A 26,615-nucleotide genomic window follows, 5' to 3' on the forward strand; every position below is an offset into this window, starting at 1 on the left:
CAAATCTTTATTAACAGCAACACAGGGAGACAAAAGACCAAAATTACAGTGGTGTTTGCAAATAATACCACATTATTGAGTTCCAAAGGGCAAATGAGCAATAAAATAACAGTTGTGAATTATTCTGTAATCCAAGTGATGTCATGAGTGGAAAAAGAAATCCTAACCACATACACTGATGAAAGAAATGCTATTGGTAACACCTATTAAACAACTTAAGAGTACTAAACTGAAGGGTTTTGGCAGGAGATGTGATGCAACTTACAAGGACTGGAAAGCATGTTTGACAGGAGCCCTCCACACATTAGCACAGGGGCTTTAAACTAAAGCCTGTACTGTTCCAAGAATGCTACAACTAGAGTATTTCTAACTTGCTTGGTAATAAATCAATCTATCAGAAGGTAGAAGAGATGATCTCTCCAGGACTTAATTCTGACCAACAAAAAAGAGCTGATGGATAAAGTGAAACTGGTAGGAATTATGGGGAAAAAGTTCAAGTTATCATGGATTGTTAAAGAAAGGAAGCTAAAAGCTGAATGTAAACTAGAAATGTTCTCTGGAGTTCAGGAAAGCCAATTTCAAAGAATTTAGAGAAGAGTTGGGTAGGATCCTATGACTAGAAATGTGGAGAAAAGGACTCAATAAAGGGAGATGACTTGATTTCATGCAGTTAAGCTGACAGGACAAACTCAAAACAGATGAAAGGAAATATGCCCTCACATAGCACACAGTTAAACCATGAAATCTGCAATCACAAGATGTAGTTATCACCATGACCTTGGACAGTTTTAAGAGGAAATATGAGTTGACAGCTAAATATTACATTTTCAACATCAGAGACACTATGCCCTAGTTTGCATGACACAACCCATCATATATAACTAGCCATGGTGAGTTGCAATAGCATGAGTTGAACTCAGACCACTTCCTGCAGGGTGGCTTATTTTTTAGGAAATGGCTTGTTCTAGGGGCTATTTGTTCAAAGATGAGTTGTTCTGTCATCTGAGCCAGAGATGGGCTGCAGCAATCAGCTAGCAAGCCACTCAGCAAGAGTGGCAAAAACCCATCAGTGGCAGTGAAGGTGACATACTTGAATAACAAACTACAAAACGGCTAACTTAAAGAGTTGCAAGCATTGCAGTCCAATAAAAGAAGGAGAAATTTGCACATCTGGTATGCAAACCTCTACTGCATGTACTTCCCAGGCTATAAATTGACATAGATTTCACTTCCATTTACTTCCCTGATACTGTATTAATATATCTTTCTAATCTTTTCTAGAATTGGAACCACAGTAATCACAGCAGAAAAGCACTGAAAAGAATGCACAAAAGGAGACTGGAATTAATATCTCTCCATTCTGGAGTAGCTGGAGATTTGAAGTGCGGTAAAGGTGGAGCAACCTGGGAAGTATCAGTCGACCATGTAACACTGAGAGGATTACACTGCTAAGTAGGAAATACTGTGCCTTCCTTCCTGTGATTCCCCCTTTCTTGCCACCCCTCCAGCCCCTTTTAGGTGCTCTTCAATTGACAGCTCAAAAACTTGGCCCTTTGCAACTAGAAACAAATTAACCTATATGCAGTCCCACTTTGTCACTCTCCGTGTATGTTACTCAGTCTACTTCACTGCTCTTTTTAATAGCTGAAACAAGGAAACAAATGCACTTGCAAAAGAGCAGCAGCAACAACTTTTTAAAATATAACCACAAGTGTGAATTCTATCTTCCAGGGCCAATTTTAAAAATATGCCCCCAGTTGTGAATTTTTGAGTCTAATTTAAAAAAAAAAAATCTAAAGGAGAGCAATCTGAGGGGGAACAGGAGACAAGATGGATTTTACTACAAAGATAGTCCCACAGTCCTTAGTGTCCTACAGTCACTAAGATAGTGATTGTAGGACAAAGGAAGAAGGATAGGGAGAATAAGTAATGGTGAGTCTGATCATTTGTCAGGAGCGCTATGAGTTCTTTTGTGAACAACCCACAGTGCATAGCCTGTTTACAGGGTGGCTAGGCATGTCATGCAAAACAGCCAGTATCAGTTGCTGAGCAATAATATATTCATGTCCTGCTTGCGGGCTTCCCAGAGGCCACTGGTTGGCTACTGATGGAACAGAATACTGGACGATGAAAGCTTTGATCTGATCTAGCAGAATTATACAAACACTGAAAATGCACTAATGTCAGTATACTTACTATACTGTATATTATATGAGTTACTATACTATACTATAAGTCAGAGTCACTAATGTTAACAAATTTACTGTGAAGTCAGCAGTGAGGCGTTAAGACTTGATGTCTTGCTCATCTTTGATAGTGATAATTAGTTTACTGAAGGTAATATCTATTTCCAAATTGATTCTTTCAAGTAAATTCCCATGTGGGAGGAAACACTATCAAGTAGTTGTATTTAAAATCCTTTTCACCACTAAGCCTATTCAAGCACTTCCTGTGGCAATTATTGACATTTGCAATGATTAAAAATCAAAATATACTATCAGCAGTTCAAAAAAAAGACTGGTTTTATCCAAATGACAATGTCACTCAAAGCAGGATTAAGAATGGAAACAAAGGGATGCAAAGAATATACAGCTTGTGACCATTGAAACAAGATGAGAAATGCTAGCAAAGTTGTCTGCTCTTTGTTCTCTGCTGAGTTCTGAAGGTGGATCATGAAATAAGGCTGTCAACACATTTAGCATAATAAGTTTACCTACTTTTCTGGCATGATGAAGTGCAGCAGGGACCAGAGCTCTTTCAGGGAGTTTTGCAAAGGTGTTCCAGTGATAAGAAGGCGATGATTAGATTTGAAGTCTATTAATGTCTTGTACAGGAGGGAATCATCATTTTTTAATCGATGGGCTTCATCCACTCCTATAAATGCCCAGTTCAGACCACCAAGGAATGACTTTGCAAAAGAACATAAACATTAATGATATTTTGTTTCAGAGTCCAACATTTAACATGGCAGCTTAAAGTAAGTTATGTTGTAATATTAAAATTAACAGGGACAAAAACAACCCTACCAATGGTTGGCTAGAATGGAGAGCCAAAAGTAAAGGAACTACCTTATCCTAAGGTCTGCCAGTTTTATGCCAGCAGGGCAGAAAACAAGAGAGGAATGTCATCACTCTCTTATGCGCTCTCTCTCTCTCCCCGTTCCTCTCTCCCTCTGCCTGTTCATTTTTCTCTTAAATTTTACATTTTCCATTCCATTGCTGGCAGCTTTGGAGTTGGTGTACATTTCCAATTATAGGGGATGTCAACAAATGGAAGGATATGGATCCTGTGAAAACAAGCCTTCAGCCAATCTACCTTCAACAATCCCACAAGATGCTGCCTTCTTCTCTCTACTGATGCCAAAAGTCCTTATCTCTCTGACATTTCTGAACAAACTGGGAGATGGTTTGTGAGGTTGGAATTTCCCCACTTTCCAGAGGTTGGAGCACTCTCTGTCTCTGCACACAAGGAGAAGAAACCCAAAACATTCTATGGCCACTGCTATGTCTATCCAGGGACCATAGAATTGCAGGTTCACTCTATTAAGAATGGTTTGCTTCCTACTGGAACACTGGAAACTACTGACACTTTCAATAATAACATTCAGGTTTTTTTCCACTGAAATAACATTCACAGTTTTTTTCACTGAAATAAAAGCTGACAGATACACCTAATGCCTTTAGTACTGTTTCAATATACAGGAGTGAATGTTGCTCTAATTATTTACCTTATCTTTCAACAAAATTTCGTAAGTGGTCAGCAGAATGTTAAATTTTAATCGCTTTGTCTGTAAATGCATCCATTCATGCGTTCTTATCTATAAAATCAATAAGATAACAGGTTACAATGTTTAAAATATTTCTATAAGATGCTTAATATATTTGCTGCCATTAATTTTTAAACACTACCCTTTCTACATTTGTAAATATTACACATGCTATATACCAAGTGCCCATCAGTATGATTGAATGTGGGATGAAATCAGAAGGGTCTAACCTGAAAGCAGCAGCTACCCTTGGAATTGCACCCTTATCCACCTTTCCAAAGTACAGCATAGCTAGTGTTCCTAAATCTGAGGCCCTCCAGATGTGCTGACTAGAACATTCATCCCCAACACTCATAGCCAAGAATGATGGGAGCCATGATCTAGCACAACTGGAGAGCACTACATTGGAGAACGCTGGCTTAGCCAGTTTTCTTTGCTATTGCTTCTTTGCATACAATCTGGCTTTCAGTATAAACAGCATATGTAGTACACCCCGCCAGTTCCCTTGTCCAGGCTGGTTGTTCTAGATCACATAATCCTACTGTCCCTTCAGAGCCAGGAATCAAATTGCCCTTACAAAAAGTTCTTTAGAAAGAAATCTGTCGTTCTTAATCCTGTCTCTTATCCAAAAGAGACTGACTTTCCAGTAGTATAGGCTGCTCTACTTATGAGAAAGAATAAAAGCTCCTCAAAGGAGATTAAAAATATTCATGTCTGACCAGCATAACACTTAACAATATGCTCTTAATCAACTAGAAAAGAGATTCTGTTAACAAGATGTAACAACCCCATATATATATGGCAAACTTCTGTTTTATTACCACTTCATATTTTAGTCTATGTCATTAGTGAATCTAATGACATAGACTGTAAATATTGCTGCAACAAAAGCTATGACTGATTATGTTTAAATCCAGTTGTAACATTCCTCAACTCAAGGACTTAAATGCCTCTATATTGAAAGCAACCATTCCTTAAATTGGGACAACGTATTAACCAAAAACTAGGAAGTCTTAATTTTCTAGCTTTGTGGAGGAACTTTCAGATTAATGTATCTCTTCCTTAATCAAATTCAGAGTATCGATACCAACTACTTCTGATTTGTAAAACAAAGTTTGAAATAATAATTTTAAAAATTAAGCATTATGAAATATACTTAATCTTTACATTTAGCAACAGAAACTAGCCATACATTTTTACCCTTTATTTAACATTATAAGTGTACTTACCACATTTCTGCTAGTGATATCTCCCAAATAAACTACAGCATTCATCTGGGGAGCCCATGTCTGGATTTCTCTTTGCCAAGAAGTTAAAGTGGAAAGTGGTACTACTAGTAGGAAAGGCCCATACAACTGATGCTCATGAAACAAGTAATTCAGAAAGGAAATAGTTTGTATTGTTTTTCCCAAGCCCATTTCATCTGCAAGAATACAACTGTTCCCCCTGTAAAGTGGGGTGAATAAAACACAAGTTAAAAGTGATCGTTAGAATCACAAATCCAAATTATTAGATAACAGAAATTCAATAATTAAAACACAAATTCTAACCAGCTTACAATTAAGGCTTATTCATAATATAGTCTGAATATAAATGCGAATATATGCCTGGTCTGCACATAATGACAAACTGTGGTTTAATTAATAATGGCTTGCTGAATTGTTGTTTTATGTGTGGACTTAAAAGTAAGTGTTAACTATCAGTTGTTAACCATGATATCCAATGAAAATAACCCATGGCTTATTGTGAAGTTGTGCCTTGTGCGTTGTTTAATGATGGGTTGCTGTTACTAGCAACCTCAGAATCATGGGTTGTTTCTCTGGGCTACAGAAGAGATAACTGCAAGAGGAGTCAAAACCCCCAGACACTTAACATGACAATACTGCAGTACCACAAAGATAGTTGGGATACAGGGAGGGAGAAGGTGAAGGGGGAAAGACAAAAACAACCCAAAGGCCAATAACTAAACATAATTTATCCAGTTGTTTACCAGACAGTATAAAAACAAGTACAGGACATAACAAGGGGCTGCAGATGGTAAATATCAGAGAGATCTGTAGTAGATTAGAAAGTATTTCTGACCCTCCATAGGCTGACAAAAGAAACAACAGTTTCCACTTCTAAGTTAGACTGCTGAAAACCAAGAAAGCTGGGCCAAGGAGTGGAAGGAATCATTTCTGGTCTTGAAAATAAACTCTTTGGCTGGGCATAAAAGATGCCACAGTACTTAATTAAAAATATACAGAAACCCCAAACTACTATGCAGTTTGCCCATGGCTATGATTGGTGATGCTCAAGGTTCTAGTAGTGTACCAAGTAGATTTGCCAATCTTAAAGTCTGCACATCTCTTGAAAACATTAGCTATTCATTCTCAGCACCATACATTATATGTAGTTACCCACACATGAAGTTCAATCTTCAGTCAAATGGCAGATGTGTATGATTTGAGTTTTCTGTAAGGTTATAAAATACTTAATAATCAGCTGCAACAATTTATTTTGCACTTACTTGCACCAAGAGTGAGCCAACCAGTTTAGTCCATTTAACTGATAATCTCTTAACTCTAAACTTTCATGTCCTCCTATATAAGATGGTTGCTTCTTCAGTGCCACAAACCTTGGTCTTTGCTTTAACACCTGGAAAGGGAAAATCAAATCAATTCTACTGCAAATTCTAATTTCAACTGCATGGCACAATTAGTCTTATGCTTTTTGTTGGTTACGGTCTAGTTCTCACAAACAATTGAAAAGGTGGTTCAGATCGTATGACTGAATGTTTCTTCATACAAGAAACGTATTTAACAAAGAAATGTGATAGGCTTGATCTGTTGTCTCTAGCCCAATGATTTTCTATGTACAGGGAGTAAGGAGGTGAGGGGTGATACTGAGGACCTCAGTATCACTCAGTTGCATGAGGTTCTACCTGCAGTTTTGAAAGCAGTACAGTCTAGATGTAAAATACCACTTCAAAGGCTGTTCTTGAAAGTAGACATTAAAAGAATTCAAATGCACCTACCTTACAATCCTTAAAAGGGGTAGTCTTGGACTGATTTCTACTGAAATATTCATCAATGCGTGACTGGAACTTTTTTGCAATGAGAGCACCATCTTCCCAGCTGCACTCTGAGTAAGGAAGACCCTGCCATTTACAGTAATAATCTGGATAACCTGCTGCTGACTTCTGATTGGAATGAGCTGTAACAACATTTTAAAAGATGAAATTAACAAATTGCATTCTTATTTAGATGAACATTAAAGCTCAAAGATAAGGTTGTGTGCTAAACCACCCATGAATACTTCTGTTACTACATAAAATGTACATTTATGCAAAGTCGTAAATGGTAACAGTATGAAGAAATAAAAATGATTTCCAACTACATTAACGCTGATGAATGCAGTACATACACTAAACTGTCATAATACCAACTTTGAGTTCTGCCACCTACCAATTATTCTCTCTACTATCTGATACTGTTTATGCAAATCATCTGTGAGTTCTTGCTGGCAGTTGTAATATTCCACATCTTCTGGAGAAGCATTTTTTAACCTGAAAAGAAGTTGTACAAAATATGAATTACATAAGAAGCAAACAAGAACATTGTTTGGGATTTACTGGTAGTTCTTTACATGAGTTGCTGGAGATCAGCAAGAGCTTCTGATTCCAAATAGTAGAACAAGAGTGGTAAGAAAAGGAAGCAGATCCTGAAAGTCTGAAAGCCATTTACTCATGAATTACAGCATTGCAGAAGGTATATAGTTTGCCATTCCTGTAGCTTTCAACATTAGCACTGGAAGCATTCTGCTGGGGGGCAGGCAGCCTCTTTTATGACTGGTTTCCAAAGGGGAACATACACAATGGGAATGTTCTGTTCCCAGTGCAGCCCTTCCCTATCCAAAAAGATGATCTGAAAAAGCAGAAAACACTGTGGAAAAAGAGTTCAGCATTAAATAAAGGCATTATTGTTCATTTTATTTAATGAATTTTATATACCATTTTTCTGCCAAACCAATCAAGACAGTTTACTATTTAAAATTCTAAAACAAATGTTACCAAAATTAGAAGAGAAGATCTCCCTGGTCTAAGCTTTCATCTTCTGCCTTTCCCTCATAGCAGGAATGTCTTAAATAGCCCCAAGGAATGTGAAAGAGGCTTGTTCCAGCAGTCCTTTCAGGCCAACAGATGAATCCTTGAGTTTTGTTGGACAGCCTTCTTTAGACAGTCACAGTTTAGTCATATTCTTTCCATTTTCTAATAATGGATTTAATGTTACTTCAAGGTTGTTCATAGTTTGGGATACTTTTTATTATTACCCAACCCTAATTGGTGCTTCTGCAAAACTTTATATAGGGTTGTTTTGATAGCTCCTTAGTTTTCATAATACTTTTTGTTTAGAAATGCTTCTAAGCAAACTCTGGGACCTTCCAGAAATGGGAGTATTTAATCTGAGACATGTAGTACTGCAATGGCACATAGGCAGAGTCCATTTTACAGCTCCCTGGAGACAGTGGGTCACACTAGAGTTTTTCCAGGCATATTACAGCAAAGGGGGAGATCTAAGCAAATTATAAGTGTCAGCTAGTTGTTGCTTACTTGACTTCTGTGATATTTTGCACCTTTCCAGTATTGAGTATCTTGTGCACATAAAGTGGTAACAATGCCAATTTTCCATTTCAATTCCAGGGTGTAAGGGAACAAAATGTGGAAAATTCAATGGGGTATCTGTATCCAGGCATCTGTACTGCCAAATAGTAATATGCAAACACTAGTGCAGTTAATCCATACATACCATTTAATGACATGAGATTAGTTGCTAGGCAAGCCAACAGCTGGATAAATTTGATTTTAAAGCAATCTTTTTGGACCAAATAAAGCATTTACAACCAATCACAGATATTCATTCTGCTGAAAATACAGAAGCTCATTCTAGCCATTTTTATCCACCTCATTTATAAAAGCTACATGAACACATTTTTAAAGATTTAGTATTAAAATACAAATTAACTCTAAAACATTCTGTATAATGCTGAACAGCCAAAGAGCCGAAGTACCAAAATATTTTGATTCTAAATAGTAAATTGTGAATTCCTTCAGTCTTATATGAGCATTTTGTGATTATATTCTCAAGATAAAGGCACAGGCTACCAGAATATGTCAATGATATGCATGCTTGTTACTTTACCATGCGGAGTTATATACAATACACACCATCGTTTTGTTTCCTGATCTTTTTTCTTATAGTTGTCCAATTTCTTCATTCCTCTGACATTCTGCTGTTTCAAAGTTTCTTCAGTTTCCCAAGTATTATGGATGTGGGACCAGCCTTTCCATTTAATCAAATACTGAATGTCACCAGGTTCTTTTGATATATCAAATCCTGCATTTGGATCTCCATCAGCTTCTACTGCATAGATGGTGGTTGTAGCACCAGTTGCTGAGAGGAGAACACAGGCATAGAATCAGACAGCTACAATGCTGAGTCACCTCAGGCACAATACCATATACACACAGATAAGTTCTGAGATATACACATCTGTAAGAACTTCATGAAGTGCTGGTAATGCTCTATGATATTAAAAAGCTTGCTACAAATTATGTTCACACAGGAAGAGTTTGATTAATCCAGTATATTCTATGAAACTAGAGCATATAAATTAATCAAGGAAAGAGTCAGGCAGTGATTAAATATCATATAATCAGTAAGTAAATCCTTTTTAATATAGATTTAAAAGAATTAAGCATTTAATCAATAAGGTTGCATTTCACCATTCACAACAAGCATTTTCACACAAGGGGAAAATATTGAAATTTTATTCATCAGGTTGCAAGATTTTATAAATTTAAGTCAAGATTACCTCCTTTTCGTCCAATGCGACTATCCATAAATTTTTCAATGGTTTCAAATTCATCTTCTTCAGGTTGTGGGACATCCTCTCCACAAACTTCCAAGAGGTCATCTGAATCTGTCTTTGCTTCTTCAGCTTCTTTATAACTCACATTTACTGTTGCCTGGCGGCGAGATCCTCTTTTATCATAATCATCATCATCATCGTCGTCATCATCATCTGATGAATCAAGCTGCCGTTTTTTCTGCCCTGCGCTTTTCTTTCCACTTTTTTGTTTTATTCTTAAACATTAAAGAACAGTAAAATAACTACTTTCAAAATACTCATCAGTACATGCCCTGTAATAGATGACAGTGATTATGTTGAGAACCGTGCATGTGTACCCAGATTTATGTAAACTTCCTAAAGAAAGTCTGTGGTTATGATTTAGCCTGTTGACTACCTCAGACTAGTTATCTATAAAGTAATGCAACCAACATTTTCCCCTGCTTGTTGTTGCTGCTAGCAGAGGCACATGTGGAAAAGGGGCACAGCAAGTGGGTGTGCTGGCCATCATTTCCAGTGACCAACCTTCTTCCACACACACTGCTGCCAGCAACAGTGGTGTCCATGGAAGAATCACACTGCTTGTGCAGTGTGTGGGGCTCAATTCCTGGTAAGCACCCCACAAACCACAAACTCCTGGGCACACTCACCAGAAAATTGGTCTTTGACTGGAGTCCAGGAAGCTGCAACCAGAGAATCCAGCAGATTTTCAAAACAAAATGGATTCTTCAAACAACTCTATTACTCTGTACTTATATATATTTGCAATAATCTGCTGATCCTTTTTTAGATTTATTATACTTTTTAAATTTGCTTCTCCATTCTTATTAATACTAGGAACCGACAGAAATCATTATCTGTTCTTGCATGAGAAGATGATAGGTTCCCTTGTTCCAATGTCCACTAATCTTTGCATCACCTCCTTAATAAGGATCACCTCCTCAATTTGTTGACACTGCTGAGCACTGACTGACTAGAAAGTCATGCATTGTTAAAGCCCAACATTCCAGGGAGTAATTCTTTGACACGTTCAAGTCTAAGATGTTGAGTTTCCAGATTGAGGAAGATAGTTGAAGGCACCTGTAATGTGAACTGGCCCCCAGATTGTCAGGGAGTCAGGGAAGGGTTAACACTGTAACAGTTACATATTATAAATATAGCTGCCAGTTCAGCAGAAATCTGGCACCTAAGGTCTTGGAAATCCTCTCCTCCTGTGATGTATTTTGGGAGATATCAGAAATTATGGCCTCAGGGACGCCTGAGGTAAGAGCAATGACTGGTTAACAACCAACACCTGGAGTGGATGACTGACCCCAACAATTGGGAGATGGGCCACCACTCCATGGGCCAGCTGACCAGCAGTGATGGGAGGATAAAGGTCCAGGAACAGAAAGGCTATTTGTTCCTCTTTGGGGGATCCATGCTGTTTCCTGCTACCTGTGCTGAAGAACACTGTGAAGCCCTATGCATCATGCCTTGTCTGAAGGTACAGCATTTTTGCTTAGCCAAGGCTAGGGTTAGGTTTATTATTTTCTAGTCCAACAAGGCCTGGATTTGGAGGTGCTTGGTTGGCTGTGAACTGTACTTCTGATGCTGTCCAACTCCCTTCTCCCTTTCCTCCTCTTTCCTAGTTTACTCCTTTTAGCCTGTGTGTTTTAGTGCTCTCCACCTCTATGTTTTATCCTTTTAAATAAACTTGTTTGTTTCCCAAGTCTGGGTTGTTGTGTGCTGAATCCAGTGACTGGTCTGGGAATTGCAAGACAAATGAAATACTGGATGGAATTTTGCTCAGTTGGCTGGGGGAACAGGGGATCCCTGACCGCATTCCATGGCTTCCTAAGGAGTCCTCATAAAGCTCAATGAGCCTGACTTCTTGGGAGAATTAGATCTACAAATGGCAGAACTCTATTTATTTGTTTATTTATTTAATACATTTCTGTCTTGCCCAATAGCCCAAAGGCTGCAGACAGGCATACTGTGCAGGTATCTACAAAGCTGCCAGCCTCATAGGATGTTACATGAAATAGGTAACTTGTATTATTTACTATGAAATGCTTGAGATTAACAAGGCTTTGGGCACTGCCATTATTGCCACTGTATTACTAATTCCTAATTCAGCGCTGAATGTAATGCTCCAACCCCAATTTTCAGTTAATAAATTCTGGTGTAGTAGAATTTTTAAACCGTTTGTGATGCTTACTATTCAATGGGGTAGAGCTGATTTTCCTAAAAGGAAATGAAGGCAATAGTGGAGCATTACTTTATGCTAGATGGTAGCCATGATGTCATAGAATGACAATGTTTTTGGAGATTTAGAAACAGGAAAGAAGGGTGTCTGTATGATTGAGAAAAATACTATCATATGGTATTAGCCTTAAAATTTGTTTAGAAGAGAAAGAAAAACTGCTACTATTCCACTACCTGGTTTCAAACTATCTGCTTTCACTTTCAAGAAACACTAGGTCCACTTTCAGAAAGCCATTTGTTCCCCTTTTTTCAATATGTGACAAAAGAGAGCCAGTGTGGCGTAGTGGTTAAGAATATGGGACTGGGACTCAGAGGATCTGGGTTCTAGTCCCTGCTTAGCCATGGAGCCAACTGGGTGACTTTGGGTCAGTCACAGACTCTCAGCCCAACCTACCTCACAGGGTTGTTGTTGTGAGGATAAGATGGAGGAGGAGAATGACGTAAGCTGCCTTGAGCCCTTTGTAGGAAAAAGGCAGGTTATAAATTGAAAAATAAATAAATGAAAATAAAATAAATAAATAAAAAGTCTATGGGTATAAACTTTTAATCTTGCTCTAGTTTCTATTCATGAAATTTCCTATTCACCTCAAAATAATATAATGACATTTTATTAATGGGTAATGTAGCCATTAACAGGTAATATAAGTTCTTTTAGGGACCAAAAACAAAATTGTGGTTAAGCAGGTGGCTGCCTCATCTATAGACATGGTAGAGGAAGGATAAGGAGCTAGCAGCAAGGCACTATTTCTCCTTATTGTGAACTTTTTAAAGTATAGTTTTTAAAACTATACTCGGACAAAGGGAAGTGAAGCAGCTGTAAAACTTTCTCCAGACATTTGTGCTATACACAAGTCGTAAGTGGAAAAGAAATGGCCCAACAAGATTTAGTGGTCAAAGAATTTCTATGTTCTTTTTCAGTTTGGTCAACAAAGGCAAACTTTGTCCTGAATAGCAGAGGCTATATCTGAACCAGCTGCCATGCATAATAAAGGCAAGAGGAAGAATGGTTCTATGAAGAAAATGGAAGAGGGCTCTGTCCAGTGCCTAAGCCAAGCTGCTTCTCTAAAGTTACAGCATCTTAGTACATGAAGAAAACTACTGATCACATACCTGCTTGGTGGCTTCCTGCTCTTGACTTTGTTTTTCGGCTCATAGTCAGACTCACTCTCCTCACAACTACTTTTATCTCTGCTTTCTTCCAAATCAGAATCTGAAGCAGTTCCAGAAACAGATCCCGACCCAGACATTTGCCAATCTTCACTACATAAATTTAAAAAGAAAAATTGGTGCATCTAAATTTAGATCAACAGAAAGTAGTATCACCTAACTGACAGACACAAGTGAGAGATTGCAGTATCATAATTAAAAGAAGAATCACAATCCTAATGCATTTTGGGGAGAACAGATTGGAATCAAAGTGAGGTTAGCAGAAAAAGTAATGTAGAAGGGTTTGTAGGAAAAGCATATAATATTTCTTTAAGTAGTAGTAACAGGTATTTATAAAATATTTCATTTAGGTCTATCTACACAATTTTTACATAATTTTTCACACATGACAAACATTATCAAAGATAATGCCATATTGATTAAAATAAAATGCTAAGTACTGACATCAGTATTTTCTTAAACATGTTCTTCCATGATGCCATCTGTCATTAAGACTGCACCAAGTTTACATATCAAAGAAACAAAACAGAAAAAAATGAAACAATGCTTAACAAGACAGCTGTGTTCTTCTACAATTCCCATTCTACTTATTAGGTACTATTCTATTTAAGAGTAGACAAGTGGGATAGCAGAAACAGGCTTTCATGTCACTACCTCCCCAAAGCAAGCCTCCAGATCCCTGAAATTGTACACCGAGGAGTCAGGAGACCAGAGTGCATGGCAGTGCACTGAGAGCCCTCAAAATCAGTGGAGGCACCTTCTATGAATGGGGAACTTCTGTTCATGGATGCAGATCTAACCTTAAGAATTCTGCAGTGATCCATAAATATGCTATCCATACAAGCAATGGTGAATGTTCTTTCCACCTCTGATAAGCAAAATTAAACTCAACCATCCTATCAAGCTTGGAAGTGGAGGCAGTGGATAATCCCACAGGGATTTCTGGAGGCACTTTGAACACCTGAGAAGCAAAGCACCACTTTGGGATAAACTAGTGGATAATTCTCTACACTATTGGACTAATTTCCGAATGCAAGAATAATACAACTATGGAATGATTCTCTGCCCCCTTCCCAAGCTCAGGATAACTCCGCCTGTTACACTACATATTAAAGACAATTCTGAGCAATTCATAAGTGCAGTGTGATGTATTGTCTAAATGGAGCCATGAAACTGTCCCCAACCTCATGATGCTCTTCTGGAGTAGAACATATGATGTTGGACTTCACCACTTTACTTCATCACTTTTCTAGCAGGGGTATGGCACAGTCCACCAAAGAGAAACTTGGGCTAGATACTAAAGTCAGCCAAAATTTGGAGACATTCACAGAAAACAATTGTCCTGGATTATGCTTAGCCTCCATTTTTGACAAAAATTAATACTTTCTAGCCAAGCTTTCTTCTAATACTGTAGTTACCTGATTTTCTGTAATTAGAATATGTCCTTATAAAGATATTCTGACATGGAACTATACAGGCAATCATACAGATATATAACCCATATAAACAAGCACATGGATAAAAAAATATTACCCATTTGGGTACTAAGCAACCATTAACCCTTGTAGATTTTTCAAAATAGTATTTTTAATTTAATGCTTAATTTCCTACTCTTTGTGTTTCTTCTTCTTAACTTCATTGGGTGAGTCATCTGCAGAGTCTTCACTACTTGAGGTCTCCTACAAAGCAAGGCAAAACAAAAGTACCACTGAGATGTGAACAAATATTATTATTCCTGAGCTCCCCGCCCTTTGGCTTCCTGTTCTTCACAGCCAATCTTCCATGCCCTTCTCATTTTTTAAAATTTCCAAGTAACAAGCACACAAAAGACATCTGAGATGCTGGCACCCTGCAGAGCCAATGCAACTTGATTTTTATTTTCAAGAATAAAAAGAACAGGAGAGATTCCAAATGTGCCAATTGGAGGCCCATGTTCTACTCTTAACACAGCAATTCAATTTTAATGCTGCAACTTTCCTGCAATGAAGTAGGTTCCTTATACTGCAACAGCAGTCCTAAAGTGATTAAGAATGCACATATTTATTGAAGAAGGTTAGAAGAAGAACAGGAAAGATACATAATCTACTGTTTTCTTCATCTTTTGCCTTGAAAGAGCAGGATCCTTGTTTCTTTTTCTTTTCTATTTTTGGAAAAGTATAAAGGAGCCTGAAAAAACAACTGCCTATACCTCTAGAATATAGGTTAAATAACATTAATAAAACAATCAATATAAAACACAAAAGGCTGCATCACATAACAGAATCAACTGTTTCATTTCAAATGAAAGAAAAAAGTTCCTTTAAAACATGCAATTACCCTAGAAACTGCTACCAATTTGTTAGAATCAAATCTTTTGCATGTGTATCTAAAATTATGAAGCAATTCTTCAGAGAGGGCAAAGTTGTTCTATTACAGAAAATTGAAATTACAGTGCCCCCACTGCCTGCCCCAATTTGCTGTTTCAGTTACTGCAGTTTCCCATGGTCTGAAAACAAGATCCGATGCGCTCGAGCATGCGCTCTGGGGGAGCTTGTTCTATGTTGTGAGCCTCATGCATGGCCACACGGCCAGTCCTGAGTCCAGTGCCCACCGTGCTCTCACCGGAGGATGGTGCACTGTTCTAGGCTGGCTGCAGCAGAAGAGGAAGATTCGCTACACAGCTGTCTGTGGACAGACACAGCACTGCCTGTGCAGCTCTCCTCCTTCATGCTTGCCTCCTTGCACTCATCCATGGTGCTGCAGGCCACAGAACTCCAAAAAAATTCCCATTTAATTATTGACAGCAAACCTGCGAATAATGAAATCCGCAAAAGTTAAATGTATGAAAGTCAAGGTTTGACTGCATATAGGGTTCACTCCTATCCATGGTTTCAGGCACCTGCTGGGGGGCTTAGAACCTAACCCTTGGGGAAGGGAGAGTCTTACTGTATTCTTATAGGGTAATCTTATACATATCTCTTTAGAAATAGAGATGTGAAGGCAATGAAAAAGACAACTTTTTCCTGCCACTCCAGAACTATGTTTGTCCCCACAGAATTAGAAAAATGGAATAGCTTTATAATTTTTTTTAAATGTAAGACAATTTTTTAATATTGTTACCTAGTCATTTGGTGCCCCACAAAATAATTTCTAAAAACTCTGGAATACGAACACTTTTATAGAAAGACTAGACATGCAAAATTCCTGGAAATGATGAAGCCATAAACAAAAATGTTTTTAAATCCTATGAGTAGTTACTTCATCAAAATATGTGCATTTCTGAAAGTTTGGGTTTTATTCTACTGAGTCTGTGGGTCTCTGGGCCTCTTCTGGTTAGAGTCTGTAGCACTGTTACTGTTTTTATTATTTTACAGCATTTATAACCTATCATTGTCACCAGATATGCATTATTACACTTGGATTTCTTTTCTGAGGCTTAGGTATATAGAACACACTGTTATTGTTTTTAATAAAGTCTCAATTAGCTCTCACTCTAGGGCATGGGAATCACACCACCACCAGACTATGAGTGTGAAAATCCTGCCAGAATCTGGCTCTCTTTAACTTGCTGGACTTTGTTTCCATGCTCAACCATGGCCAGGAAGTGAGCCAAGCCAATATCAAGTCCATGAACACATGGGAACCCTATCAGATTCTTCTTTGGACAAAGTAAGCAAAGCCCACAAGTTACGTGTGCAGAACTCTGTTTGCAGAGCAGGTGCACAAGTGGTGTGTGCACAATCTAGTCTTGCGAACTTGCTTCTTGCCAGATGCCCATAAGAACACTCAGGAGCAAGGTGGACTTAGGGAAGAGAGAAAGCAGACCAGAGCCCCACTGCTAAATTGAATTCCACACACATTACTAGGGTCTGTCATTTAAAATGGACAAAAGAAAGACATTCATCAATAGAAATTATTTACTAAAGTGATTAAAATGTCATGCTTCAAATAATAGGTTGACATTGCTTAAAAGTTAAATATGGTTATTTACCATTCCTAAACAAAGATGTTATCTGATAACTAAAATCCCAATAGCTTTTTCTTCACATCAGTTTTCCATCAGGAACTCATTTAGGAATTTTCCTAAACTTCTTTACAAGCAAGAAAAGAAACTGTATATCACTCTTTCTCTGCCGCTTGTTCTTCCTGCTCCTTCTGGTTTCTAGGATGCTTCTGATGTTTCAGGGACTATTTAATGCTGTTACCTCTGGTTAGATATTATATAAGAATGTAAAATATGTTGGGCATATATTATCTGCTTATACAACTATCATGCTTGGAATATTAAAGAGCATAGTTTATTCAGACATAAATATATAGTGTACTTCTAAAAGTTTATAAGTATCATGATAATTTCATAAGGAAGCTGAATTATATAGCAGGCTATATGTTCCTAAAGCAGCCCTCCCAATTTGTGCCCTTTAGATATTCTGGCCAACAATACTCAGCCTACAATACCCCCAACCATTTGCTGATTGATGGGAGCTTCTACTCAGAGAACCCTGCTCAAAAGCAACAATGTGACTTTGTAAGCCAACAATGTGGCTTATTTCTCCATTTTTCCTAACATTTATATATTTCCTGAAAATAAATCAGAAAAACCCCTGTATTTTATCCATGCTTTCAGAATCTGCAGGAATTTTACATCTTACTGAGAACTAAGTTTTGCCGAGTTCTCAGATGCGTGCAAGATTGCAGCCTTAATAGATCAGTGTACACAGATTATTTAGCAATTGTTCAGAAAGTTGAACTTAGCGTGAAGTTCTGGTAAGTGCAGAGTGGAGCCTAAAGCAAAAACTTAGTATCTCCAGGTGGAAAAGACAGGGGGAATGAAATTTCATTTTTACCCTTGGAGGAAGAACTTCCCTTTCCTCTGTCACTTACAGACCCTGCAGCAGAAGATGCCAAGTAACAGATGTCCTGGACAAAGCACATCTGTTCAAACTTGTAATGCCAAATAAAGTAATGAGCCCTCTGCCTTTAGAATGTGTTGTGTAGATATATTCCAGGGGTGCTAGTGTAGTTAATGAAGCCAAGGCTGCTACCTCCCCTTACCAAATGGGTCACAATTCCCTCTGAAACATCCTTGGGGGGAAAAAGGCCCAATCTCCTTGTCTACTGAAAACAATGTGACTGCTAGAAACCTTGATGTTCTGTGTTTATCTAATGTAAATTTTAGCACTCTTCACACATCTAACTTATTTCACAACTGCTCTCTCTGGTGGGAATTGTTGGGGCATTAAACAAGCAGGACAAAGTCATGAGACTGATGAAGAAATAAATGTGGATTAATCTGGATACGACAGCATGTTGCCTAAAATGCACATTTCCCCTTGGATAGGAATGGCACAAAGTTCACTAAGTCTCCTAGTGTAGATATCCACCACTAGGAACATCACATTTTGGGTGAATTCCTTAAAAAGGATGGAATACAGGCACAGAAGGTGATTTGTTGAGGACTTGGAATCTACATATGGGAAACAGAGAGAGAAGAGCTGCCTGCTTTGGAAATCTCTTGACTTTGGGGTGCAGTGACAGACCTTAGAACGGTATCTAATCTTGAAGCTTTATGATGTTGGTGGCTCCAGATCATACTTAATAAAATCTTAAAGATGAAGGAATCCACCTTGTAGTGAAGATCTTTATTCTCCTGCACCACTTCTAGAAGACATTACAAGTTATTTGATTTATTTTGTTGGTAGAGGGCCAGAGTACCTACTGGAGGCTCAGATGTAAGAAATGTACTACAAGCTGTCACCATTCAACTTCCACACACAAAGGTGAACTTTAGAATCAGGTGGTTCAGGAGACCTTGGGTCAAGAGGTTGGGCCACATCAGAAGCTTCCTGAGATGATCAATGCCAGTGCTTCCTGAGTTCTGAAAACAGATGCGAAGGCTGGAATACTGCAAACTGATCACCACTAATAATGTCCCCTATTCCCACACCCCCAAATCCAGTGAGACAAGATTCAGAGACCTGGACAGATGATCACTGTGATCCATCTCAATGGAGCTAGCCCCTTGAAGCTGAAGTGCCATGAGGAAACGAACAGAAAGGGAAAATGTCAGTAAGGCTTGTTCATTTCTTAACAGACTGACTATCACTGTTGGTGTGGGACCAACATGCTTTTCCTGTTTCTTACTGTTCTCTGTGACAGAGCTTACTCCTCCACTTACCCTGCAAACAAGACTGAGAAGAAACTGTAGAAGAAGCAAATGAAGAAGAAAAGGAGCTGTTGGAAGAGGACACCCTGCTTCTGCTCCACTAATGACCACACTTACACCCTGACAGCTATGGCAGCAGAAAAGCAAGCTGCAGAATGAACAGCAAAGCAGCAAGCCCTGGGGCCTGGAAAACAGCAAGGGAAGCGCTGAGGCTTAATGTGCCTGGTCCCCTTACAAGCACAGACCACCAGTAGAAAAATACATGTGGAAGGAGGAGAGGTAGAGTGAGCATTTCCCTCATAAATACATACTTTTTTAAAATTAAAAAAATCCCTATTTCTTTCCCATTTTAAATGGTACTCTCAGCTGTAATTGGGAGTAGCTCAGAACTCTTTTCTGGGCAGGCAGAGCCAGAACTTGGGTGGGGAAGGGTCCTCCTTTGGGGTGGAAATGAAATGTCCTTTGCAATACCTTCTCAAGTTTGAGGATTTGACTATTTGCTGTTGGCTCCACTCCTCTGCTCACCAAAAATCTTAAGGTTTTCCTAATGAAGACTGAAGTGATTGGCATAGGTATCAACAGTAATTAAATGCTTTAATAATTATTTGTAAATGCAACACTTAAGTTACTGATAAGAGGTATCACCAGCAGGTTCTCATTTCAAGTGGGTGGACAGCACAGAACTAACAACTGCACTGTTGGAGGCTAAGTCTGCTAAGTGGGACAGGCTGCTTCACTCCCTGAGGACCTATTTGTTTTATAGCAATATACACTATCTCCTTGACATCCCTGTTTAATTAAACATTCTTGTTTAAATTAAAATCTTGTGAACACTGTCAAATATGCTGTGCAATCTTATATTGCACTGGTCCCTAGAAACAGTTGGCATCTACTTCTTTTCTTACATATACAAGACAGTGATTTAGAAACACAGAAACAGAGTGAGTCAGAAGGGGCCTCCCAGGCCATCTAGTCTGACCTCCGGCACCAGCCAGTTCTGCTCACAACATGCCCACCATGTGCATGTCCAGCCTATCTTTGAACACCCTCACTGATGGGGCCTCAATGACCTCTCGTGGAAGCCCATTTAATTTTAAGGGTAATTTTATTCCATTCTTTTTAATGATCCGCCCTGTAAAAAATGCATGTGTTTACATTTAAAACATTGACTCATAATTGATTATTCACCTGTTCTGAGCCACTGTTTGAGGAAGCTGCTTTTGCTTGCTGTTGCTGTTTCCTAAGCATTGCCGATCTCTGTACAGCCAGAATACTTGGGTTTGATTTCCAAAACTGAAGTGGAATTCAAATGAAAACATTATGATGCCATACAAAACATAATTCAGTGTACATCTAAATTAGTTAAGTCCATAAATTTCACAGTCAGTAATCTTCAAGTGATAAGAAATATTATCCTAACCAATGTTCCAAATTTATTGACAAGTACTGCTTTTTATAAAAAATGGGCACCATCTTAACATATTTTTCATTCCTCACACCAAGGATCCTTCAATTTTAATACTAAACACCATGATCTTGCCTCTTTCAAAGACTTCCTGAAGTACTCTGTGTTACCAGGTGCTACAAAGCAGGGTCTTCTCTCATACCAGATTCAACAGTTTATAGACACATGCAATGCTGTCTAAGCAGATACTGAAAAGCTTAGGGTAAACAAATGAAAGAATCTACTACAGCATATTCAATCCATCCTAATTAAAAACAAATGACAAGCTGTATATGTCCTGAAGAAAATAATACCACAACTGAAACAGCTCCCATTGCTATGCCAATGAAATCAAGCCAATTAGAAACACATTCCATTAGGTTAAAATGAATATAACTTTTTGTGACACACCTGCAGCTTTAAAAGTGCTTGATTTTTTTGGTTAAATAACCCTCCCCTACTAACAGCAACACTGGAAAGGTTTAATATATGGCTTAAATATACAGACATATTTATTGCAGTATAATGAAGTTATGGCTATCTGTGTACTCTCTTTTTAACTTTTATCTGACGTTTTTAAGGTATGCCCCTCTCTGACAATCAAATAGTGAAGAAAAAAAGTTTAAAATGGTGTTTAGTTCAGTAAGTTGAAGTGAAACTTAAAGCTGCAGCCTGACGAAGACATAACACTAGATATTGTAGACAAAGATTAAACACAACTGGTTATATATACTAGGAGTGTCTTAAAGAGATCAAAGTTTAACAGCAACAAAGAACTGCTATCTGATACTACTATCACCATTTCCAATGTTTCTTATTACAGCTTTATAATTTCAACCATTTATACAGCTGCTTACTTAACATTAATTCACCATGGAGTATATTATATATAAAAATTGAATATATACACAGAATCAATTATATATAAAAGTTAATTTTACCTCAGCGCCATCAACTTTTGGAGGTTTAGCTTGGACTTTCTTTTCCTTAGACGCATCGGACTCTGATTCTGATTGACTGCCTGAGTCTGAACCAGAGTCTGAATCACTGCTTCCTGACTGGCTGCTACTTCCATCACTACTGCTTCCAGAACTGGAACCAGATCCAGAACCTGACGCTGAACCAGAATCATCATCTGACTGGCTGCAATTACAAGTTAAAAGTAAACATTATCAGAGACTAATCCAGTGGTTCATTCATTATGTAAAAGTCCTTTTATGCTAGCTTTTTGAGCATAAATGTTATTGTCCAGTTGTGGTCTTTCCTTATAATGCTTGTATTTGCAAACTGTGGCTCTCCTCCATAAATCTCTCAAATGAAGTTAGACACCTAGAATAAGCTTTTGAATGTAAGATACTCAGAGCACATAATAAGGTACATGTCTATAAGCATCTCGTTGCTAAGTAACTGAGCTGTTCACACTGGACCAAGTAATGCTAATGCTTCCATATTCCAATGACAATAGCTCAGATTTTAAAAGACTGTGGTATAACTGTGGTATTCTGGTCACATGCTTTTACTCACATTTGCATACAAACAGCCCCCTCCAAAAAAAAACAAAAAAAAACACTTTGCATTATCAAAAAACTGTCTTAAGCCATGGAATTCTTCTTCCATGAACAGCACAAAAACAGAGGAGGAGAATGGGATGATCCATCCCACCTCCACTGGCCCACACAGCAAACTCTGGCTTTCTATGACAAGAATATGCATAACAATCTCCACAGGAAAAATGAAGAAAGGGCAATATCATGTTTCAAGTGAAATTCTGAATCACTTTGGCAAGAAACACAGTATCTTGATGCAAAATTAAAGTGATATAAGCAGGGCTGATCCTTAGAGCATACAATTCACTGAACTGATGAACTGAATGGAAGAACTACAGGATCAATACCAGTGTCTTTTGAACAAGCTGAGAATGCCTTCCATTTTCTCCTATAGGATTGTCATGTGGCTGGCTTCTTGACTTCAAAACAGCTTGCACTGATGGTATGAAGAAGAAAACTCATGCCTATCACATTGGTTTTCAGGCTTTCATTCAGAGCATACCAAGATTGGGATGCTGAGTCCAACCCCAAATGAGAAGGTTTGGTGTCAAAAGAAGCTGAAGATATATATTCCCCTTTGCACATGTGGAGAAGCAGTGTGACACAAACTTGCTAGGCCACTACAGCTATATTAGAATATTGCTGGTGTTCTCTGCCCATACCTTCACCTAATGGGAGCAGGAAAAGTGGAAGGAGAACTTTTGGGTCCAAATGATGATAAACACATCCCTTTGACAGTTTAGTGAAACTTGCACTCTCAGTGAAAATGTCTTGTACACCAAGTTCTCTTCAATTGTAAACAGATCCATATAAGGAGTTCTCCAACAGTGCAAAAGAGACTCAAGACCCCCTTGAGCTGCCATTTGTGGGATGCCTGCAAGACTCTGATTTGGAAATGTGCCAAAACATTGTCTTTGACAACAAGGACAATGATTTGACAGAACACTGCAGAAAACCCCATGTTCTGAGAAGTTGCCCAATCAAACTCTTCAAGGGTTGAACACATAAGCTTGTGCAATCACATCCTCTCTTTCTTGTTCAGATAGATGACCCCCATGTTACTGTCAGCAAACTCAGGTTACCTGTAACTGTCATTCTTCCAGTGGTCATCTGTACATTCACACATATGGGCTCTGAACCCGCCTGGAGCCCATTTTTGGGAAGTTTCTATAACTAAGCGTTAGTTTGGGTGGGAGCACCTCCCCTTCTTCTTTCCAGCATCCATGGGAGGGATTCTGCCTCCTGGGCAGAAGCAAAGCTTCTTTGGAGCCAATTTTGAAAAGAGTACATTGAAGACAAGTTAACAGATGACTGACACTATAGATGCCATCAATCCTAGAAGCTTCTGGACACTGAACATGGTGACCAATCAGCTCTTGTGAAGGTGGTTCATCAAGATGAATATTCTCTGTGTCAGTTAGTCAAGGTGAGTACTACCTGTTCCTGCTCCTGAAGAAGGGACACCCACTTTATGGACATATAAAGCTTTGCCTCAATAAATTGGGCAGTCTTTGTGGTAGTCAACACAATATTCTTGGTAATGTAGAAACTGAGCTCCCAAGGTGAGTGTGGCTATCACCTGCTGGATTATGGATAGGATTTGGTATGTGTCCTGGCCAGTACTGAACCAAAGGAGGGGATGGCTAAAAGAATAAATCACAATGTGGAAAAAATCTTTGTGACTGATGGAAAGTGAACCATTCATTCCTAAGACAGAAAATTAACAGCATATTCAAAATTTCTTCCTGAGGGTACTGACCCAATTCCATCTTCCTCACTATTGTCTCTGGATGGAGTCTGTGGCACTGCCTATTCTAAAACTGAAGAGTCCTTCCCCATCAAAGGACTCTTCTCCCTTCCCTCTCTCTGTGACTAAACCTCCTGCAGAAGTCCATCCAAGTGTCTTGCTAGCACAAACTTGCTGGACCATCAGATCCAAACACAGGCCTTTGTCAACAGAGGAATATTCTTTATATGACCTGACTGGCACAGACTCTACAATAATAGAATTTATCAATGCAAAGACATGTTGTGCCCTGTTCCTGGACTCTTTCCAATCCCCTTGAAGTGGGTGTCATGGAGTAAGGTGCTTTCAAGACTGACCTGTCTAGAGAGGATTGGAAGAAAAGTACTGAAACTTCAGCATACTTTATGCCAAAGACTGGGCCTTTAACACTTAGGACCAGCAGCTTGGTCTCTATGCCAAATTACTGCAACATTCAGTATACTTAGTTAAAGAAGTAGTCCATATCAACCAACAAGGAGGCAAAAGTCCTTGAACCCACCACTGCAGTGAGGGAAAAGATGAAAGGAGTTGCTGACAAATAAGAAGGGGAGTCCAAAATATAGTCTTCTATGGAAGAATGTGTAAAAGTATTCTGGTGCAGCACTGACTTCAACTGAACTACAGCCAAAAGAAGAGGAAGCAATGGATGAGTTAGTGATCAATGTTCTTTCTCCCAAGGGCTGGAGACAGAACAGCATGAGCTATATAATCCTAGGCTGCAGGATAGAGGTGGTGGGATGTCATTCAGCACAGACAGGTGTCCATGGGATGCTGACAGCTTGGCCTGGTATCAAAGACAGACATCCATCTAGTGTCTCAGCTGGTCATAAGAAATGTCCTATGGATGTCTAGGTTCCCATTCATCCCAATAGTACAAATCATATAGGGTGGCAGGGATCAATCATATAATCTCTCTCAATCTAAGCATTGAGAGCAAGCAAGATCTCAGTAAATACATGGAGAATCACCAAACCCTAATCTGATCTGAATGTGGAGATGGGTCTCAGAACTCTCCTACTGAGATCAACATATTTGGGGTGGTTTCCTGGGGCAGTACCAGTGACAAAATTTGTATTGGTGAATCCATCATTAGAGGTGGTGGTACCAGTGATCTTGGTACCAGGAAGCCATCCAGCCTCTTTGATTATTTTTTCTTCTTTTTTTATTTTGCACACACAACTTCAGCAATATCTTGGTGCTGCAAGGTCACAGCCTGTGACTAGAGCCTAACCTGGAGTGGGGCAAAAGGTAAACAGTGAAACAGGTAACCCCTGAAGGAGGTGCTGAATGTACAACAGCCAGCACAGCCAAGGGTGTATGAAGCTTATGCCCCATGTATTTCAGCACTTCAACTGTTTCCAAAGCCTGTTTCCATGAGATTAAATGAAGCCTTTTGGACTTGTTCCTTCTACCCTGCTTTGTAAAGACCTGATAATACAGCAAGCAGTCACAGCTGGCCTCCCCAAGATGAAACAGGCATAAAGCATATGCCTCACTTGGGGTAAGATTGTTCCTGCACCCCATACATATTTTAAATAAGGCCTTTAGGGCTGTATGTCTCCACAGCATCCACAAACTGAAGAAACACAAAGCAATCAAATTGGAAAGACATGGGAATGATAGCAGATAATACCAAGAGAGGAAAATTATTATAATTATAATTATTATTATTATTATTATTATTATTATTATTATTATTATTATAACATTTCTATGCCGCCCCTTGCCGAAGCCTCGGGACGGCTTACAACACAATAAAATACATTGAAATACAATAGAACATAATAAATTACCATTAAATACAAAAATACAAAAAATACACTGAGTTACAAACATAATAATATAAAATTAAAATTATCAGTATAAAATAAGTAAATAAATAATATAGGAGGAGAAAAGAGAAGGAAGAAGTTGCCCTGGCCAGATCATATGTTTTAACAATTAAAATGATGTTTAAATAAAAAGGTCTTTACCTGGCGCCGAAAAACCAGTAATGACGGTGCCAGGCGGACCTCTTTGGGGAGTGAATTCCATAGGTTGAATTAACCATGCTCAGCCACCCAGTCTTTTAGAGCTGAAAGAAGCTGCTCACGAAGCAATCACAATAATTACTTAAGAGGAACTGAGGGCAAGGGCAGTTGCCCTGCTAAGGACATGGATACTAGAGCTGTGGCAGGAGGTTTCTGCCAAACAGGGTCCTGCACAGGCAAAGGGAATGTATATGTGATGTACAAAGACCACAAAGAACTAAGATTACTTTATTAAACTAGAGTCAGTTTATAAACTACAGATATAGAAGTATACTGTATTCAATTATGTTGGGGGGATCTTTTCATTATGCTTACATGAAACTGGGAAACACAGTATTTGTACCTCTTTCAGGAAACTAAGATATATGCATCTCTCACACACATTATGGGAAACACTGCTAGTATACAGTAGTTCTATTCAATGTAATTATAATTACATGAGAAGGAAAGCAGGCATGAGTTCATGGGCCCCATGACCACACCGTGTCCTTGATGCCTATCTCAAAAGCTATCTATGTTTTGCTGGCTCAATCTCTCATCTATGGGCTAGAGTTCATTGTCTGTATCAGGGAGCTGGCTCTAATCATAGAAGTA

General features: G+C 38.6%; 1 protein-coding gene across 3 annotated transcripts in view; it reads right to left on the minus strand.

Annotated features, from left to right (window-relative positions):
• Window positions 1-26,615, minus strand: part of CHD1 (chromodomain helicase DNA binding protein 1) — a 66,419-nt gene that overhangs the window by 25,723 nt on the left and 14,081 nt on the right. For all 3 annotated transcript variants that reach the window (XM_044445844.1, XM_044445845.1, XM_044445846.1), the window contains exons 3-14: window positions 21,600-21,801; window positions 20,403-20,507; window positions 14,681-14,748; window positions 13,013-13,162; window positions 9,620-9,891; window positions 8,973-9,198; window positions 7,213-7,313; window positions 6,783-6,961; window positions 6,276-6,403; window positions 4,996-5,212; window positions 3,728-3,817; window positions 2,718-2,908 (exon numbers count right to left, since the gene is read on the minus strand). In XM_044445844.1, coding sequence (XP_044301779.1) covers window positions 2,718-2,908; window positions 3,728-3,817; window positions 4,996-5,212; window positions 6,276-6,403; window positions 6,783-6,961; window positions 7,213-7,313; window positions 8,973-9,198; window positions 9,620-9,891; window positions 13,013-13,162; window positions 14,681-14,748; window positions 20,403-20,507; window positions 21,600-21,801 — 1,929 coding nt within the window. The remainder of the gene's footprint in view (window positions 1-2,717; window positions 2,909-3,727; window positions 3,818-4,995; window positions 5,213-6,275; window positions 6,404-6,782; window positions 6,962-7,212; window positions 7,314-8,972; window positions 9,199-9,619; window positions 9,892-13,012; window positions 13,163-14,680; window positions 14,749-20,402; window positions 20,508-21,599; window positions 21,802-26,615) is intronic.

This window comes from Varanus komodoensis, unplaced genomic scaffold (assembly GCF_004798865.1).
Source record: "Varanus komodoensis strain SLA01 unplaced genomic scaffold, ASM479886v1 scaffold5, whole genome shotgun sequence".
NCBI lineage: Eukaryota > Metazoa > Chordata > Lepidosauria > Squamata > Varanidae > Varanus > Varanus komodoensis.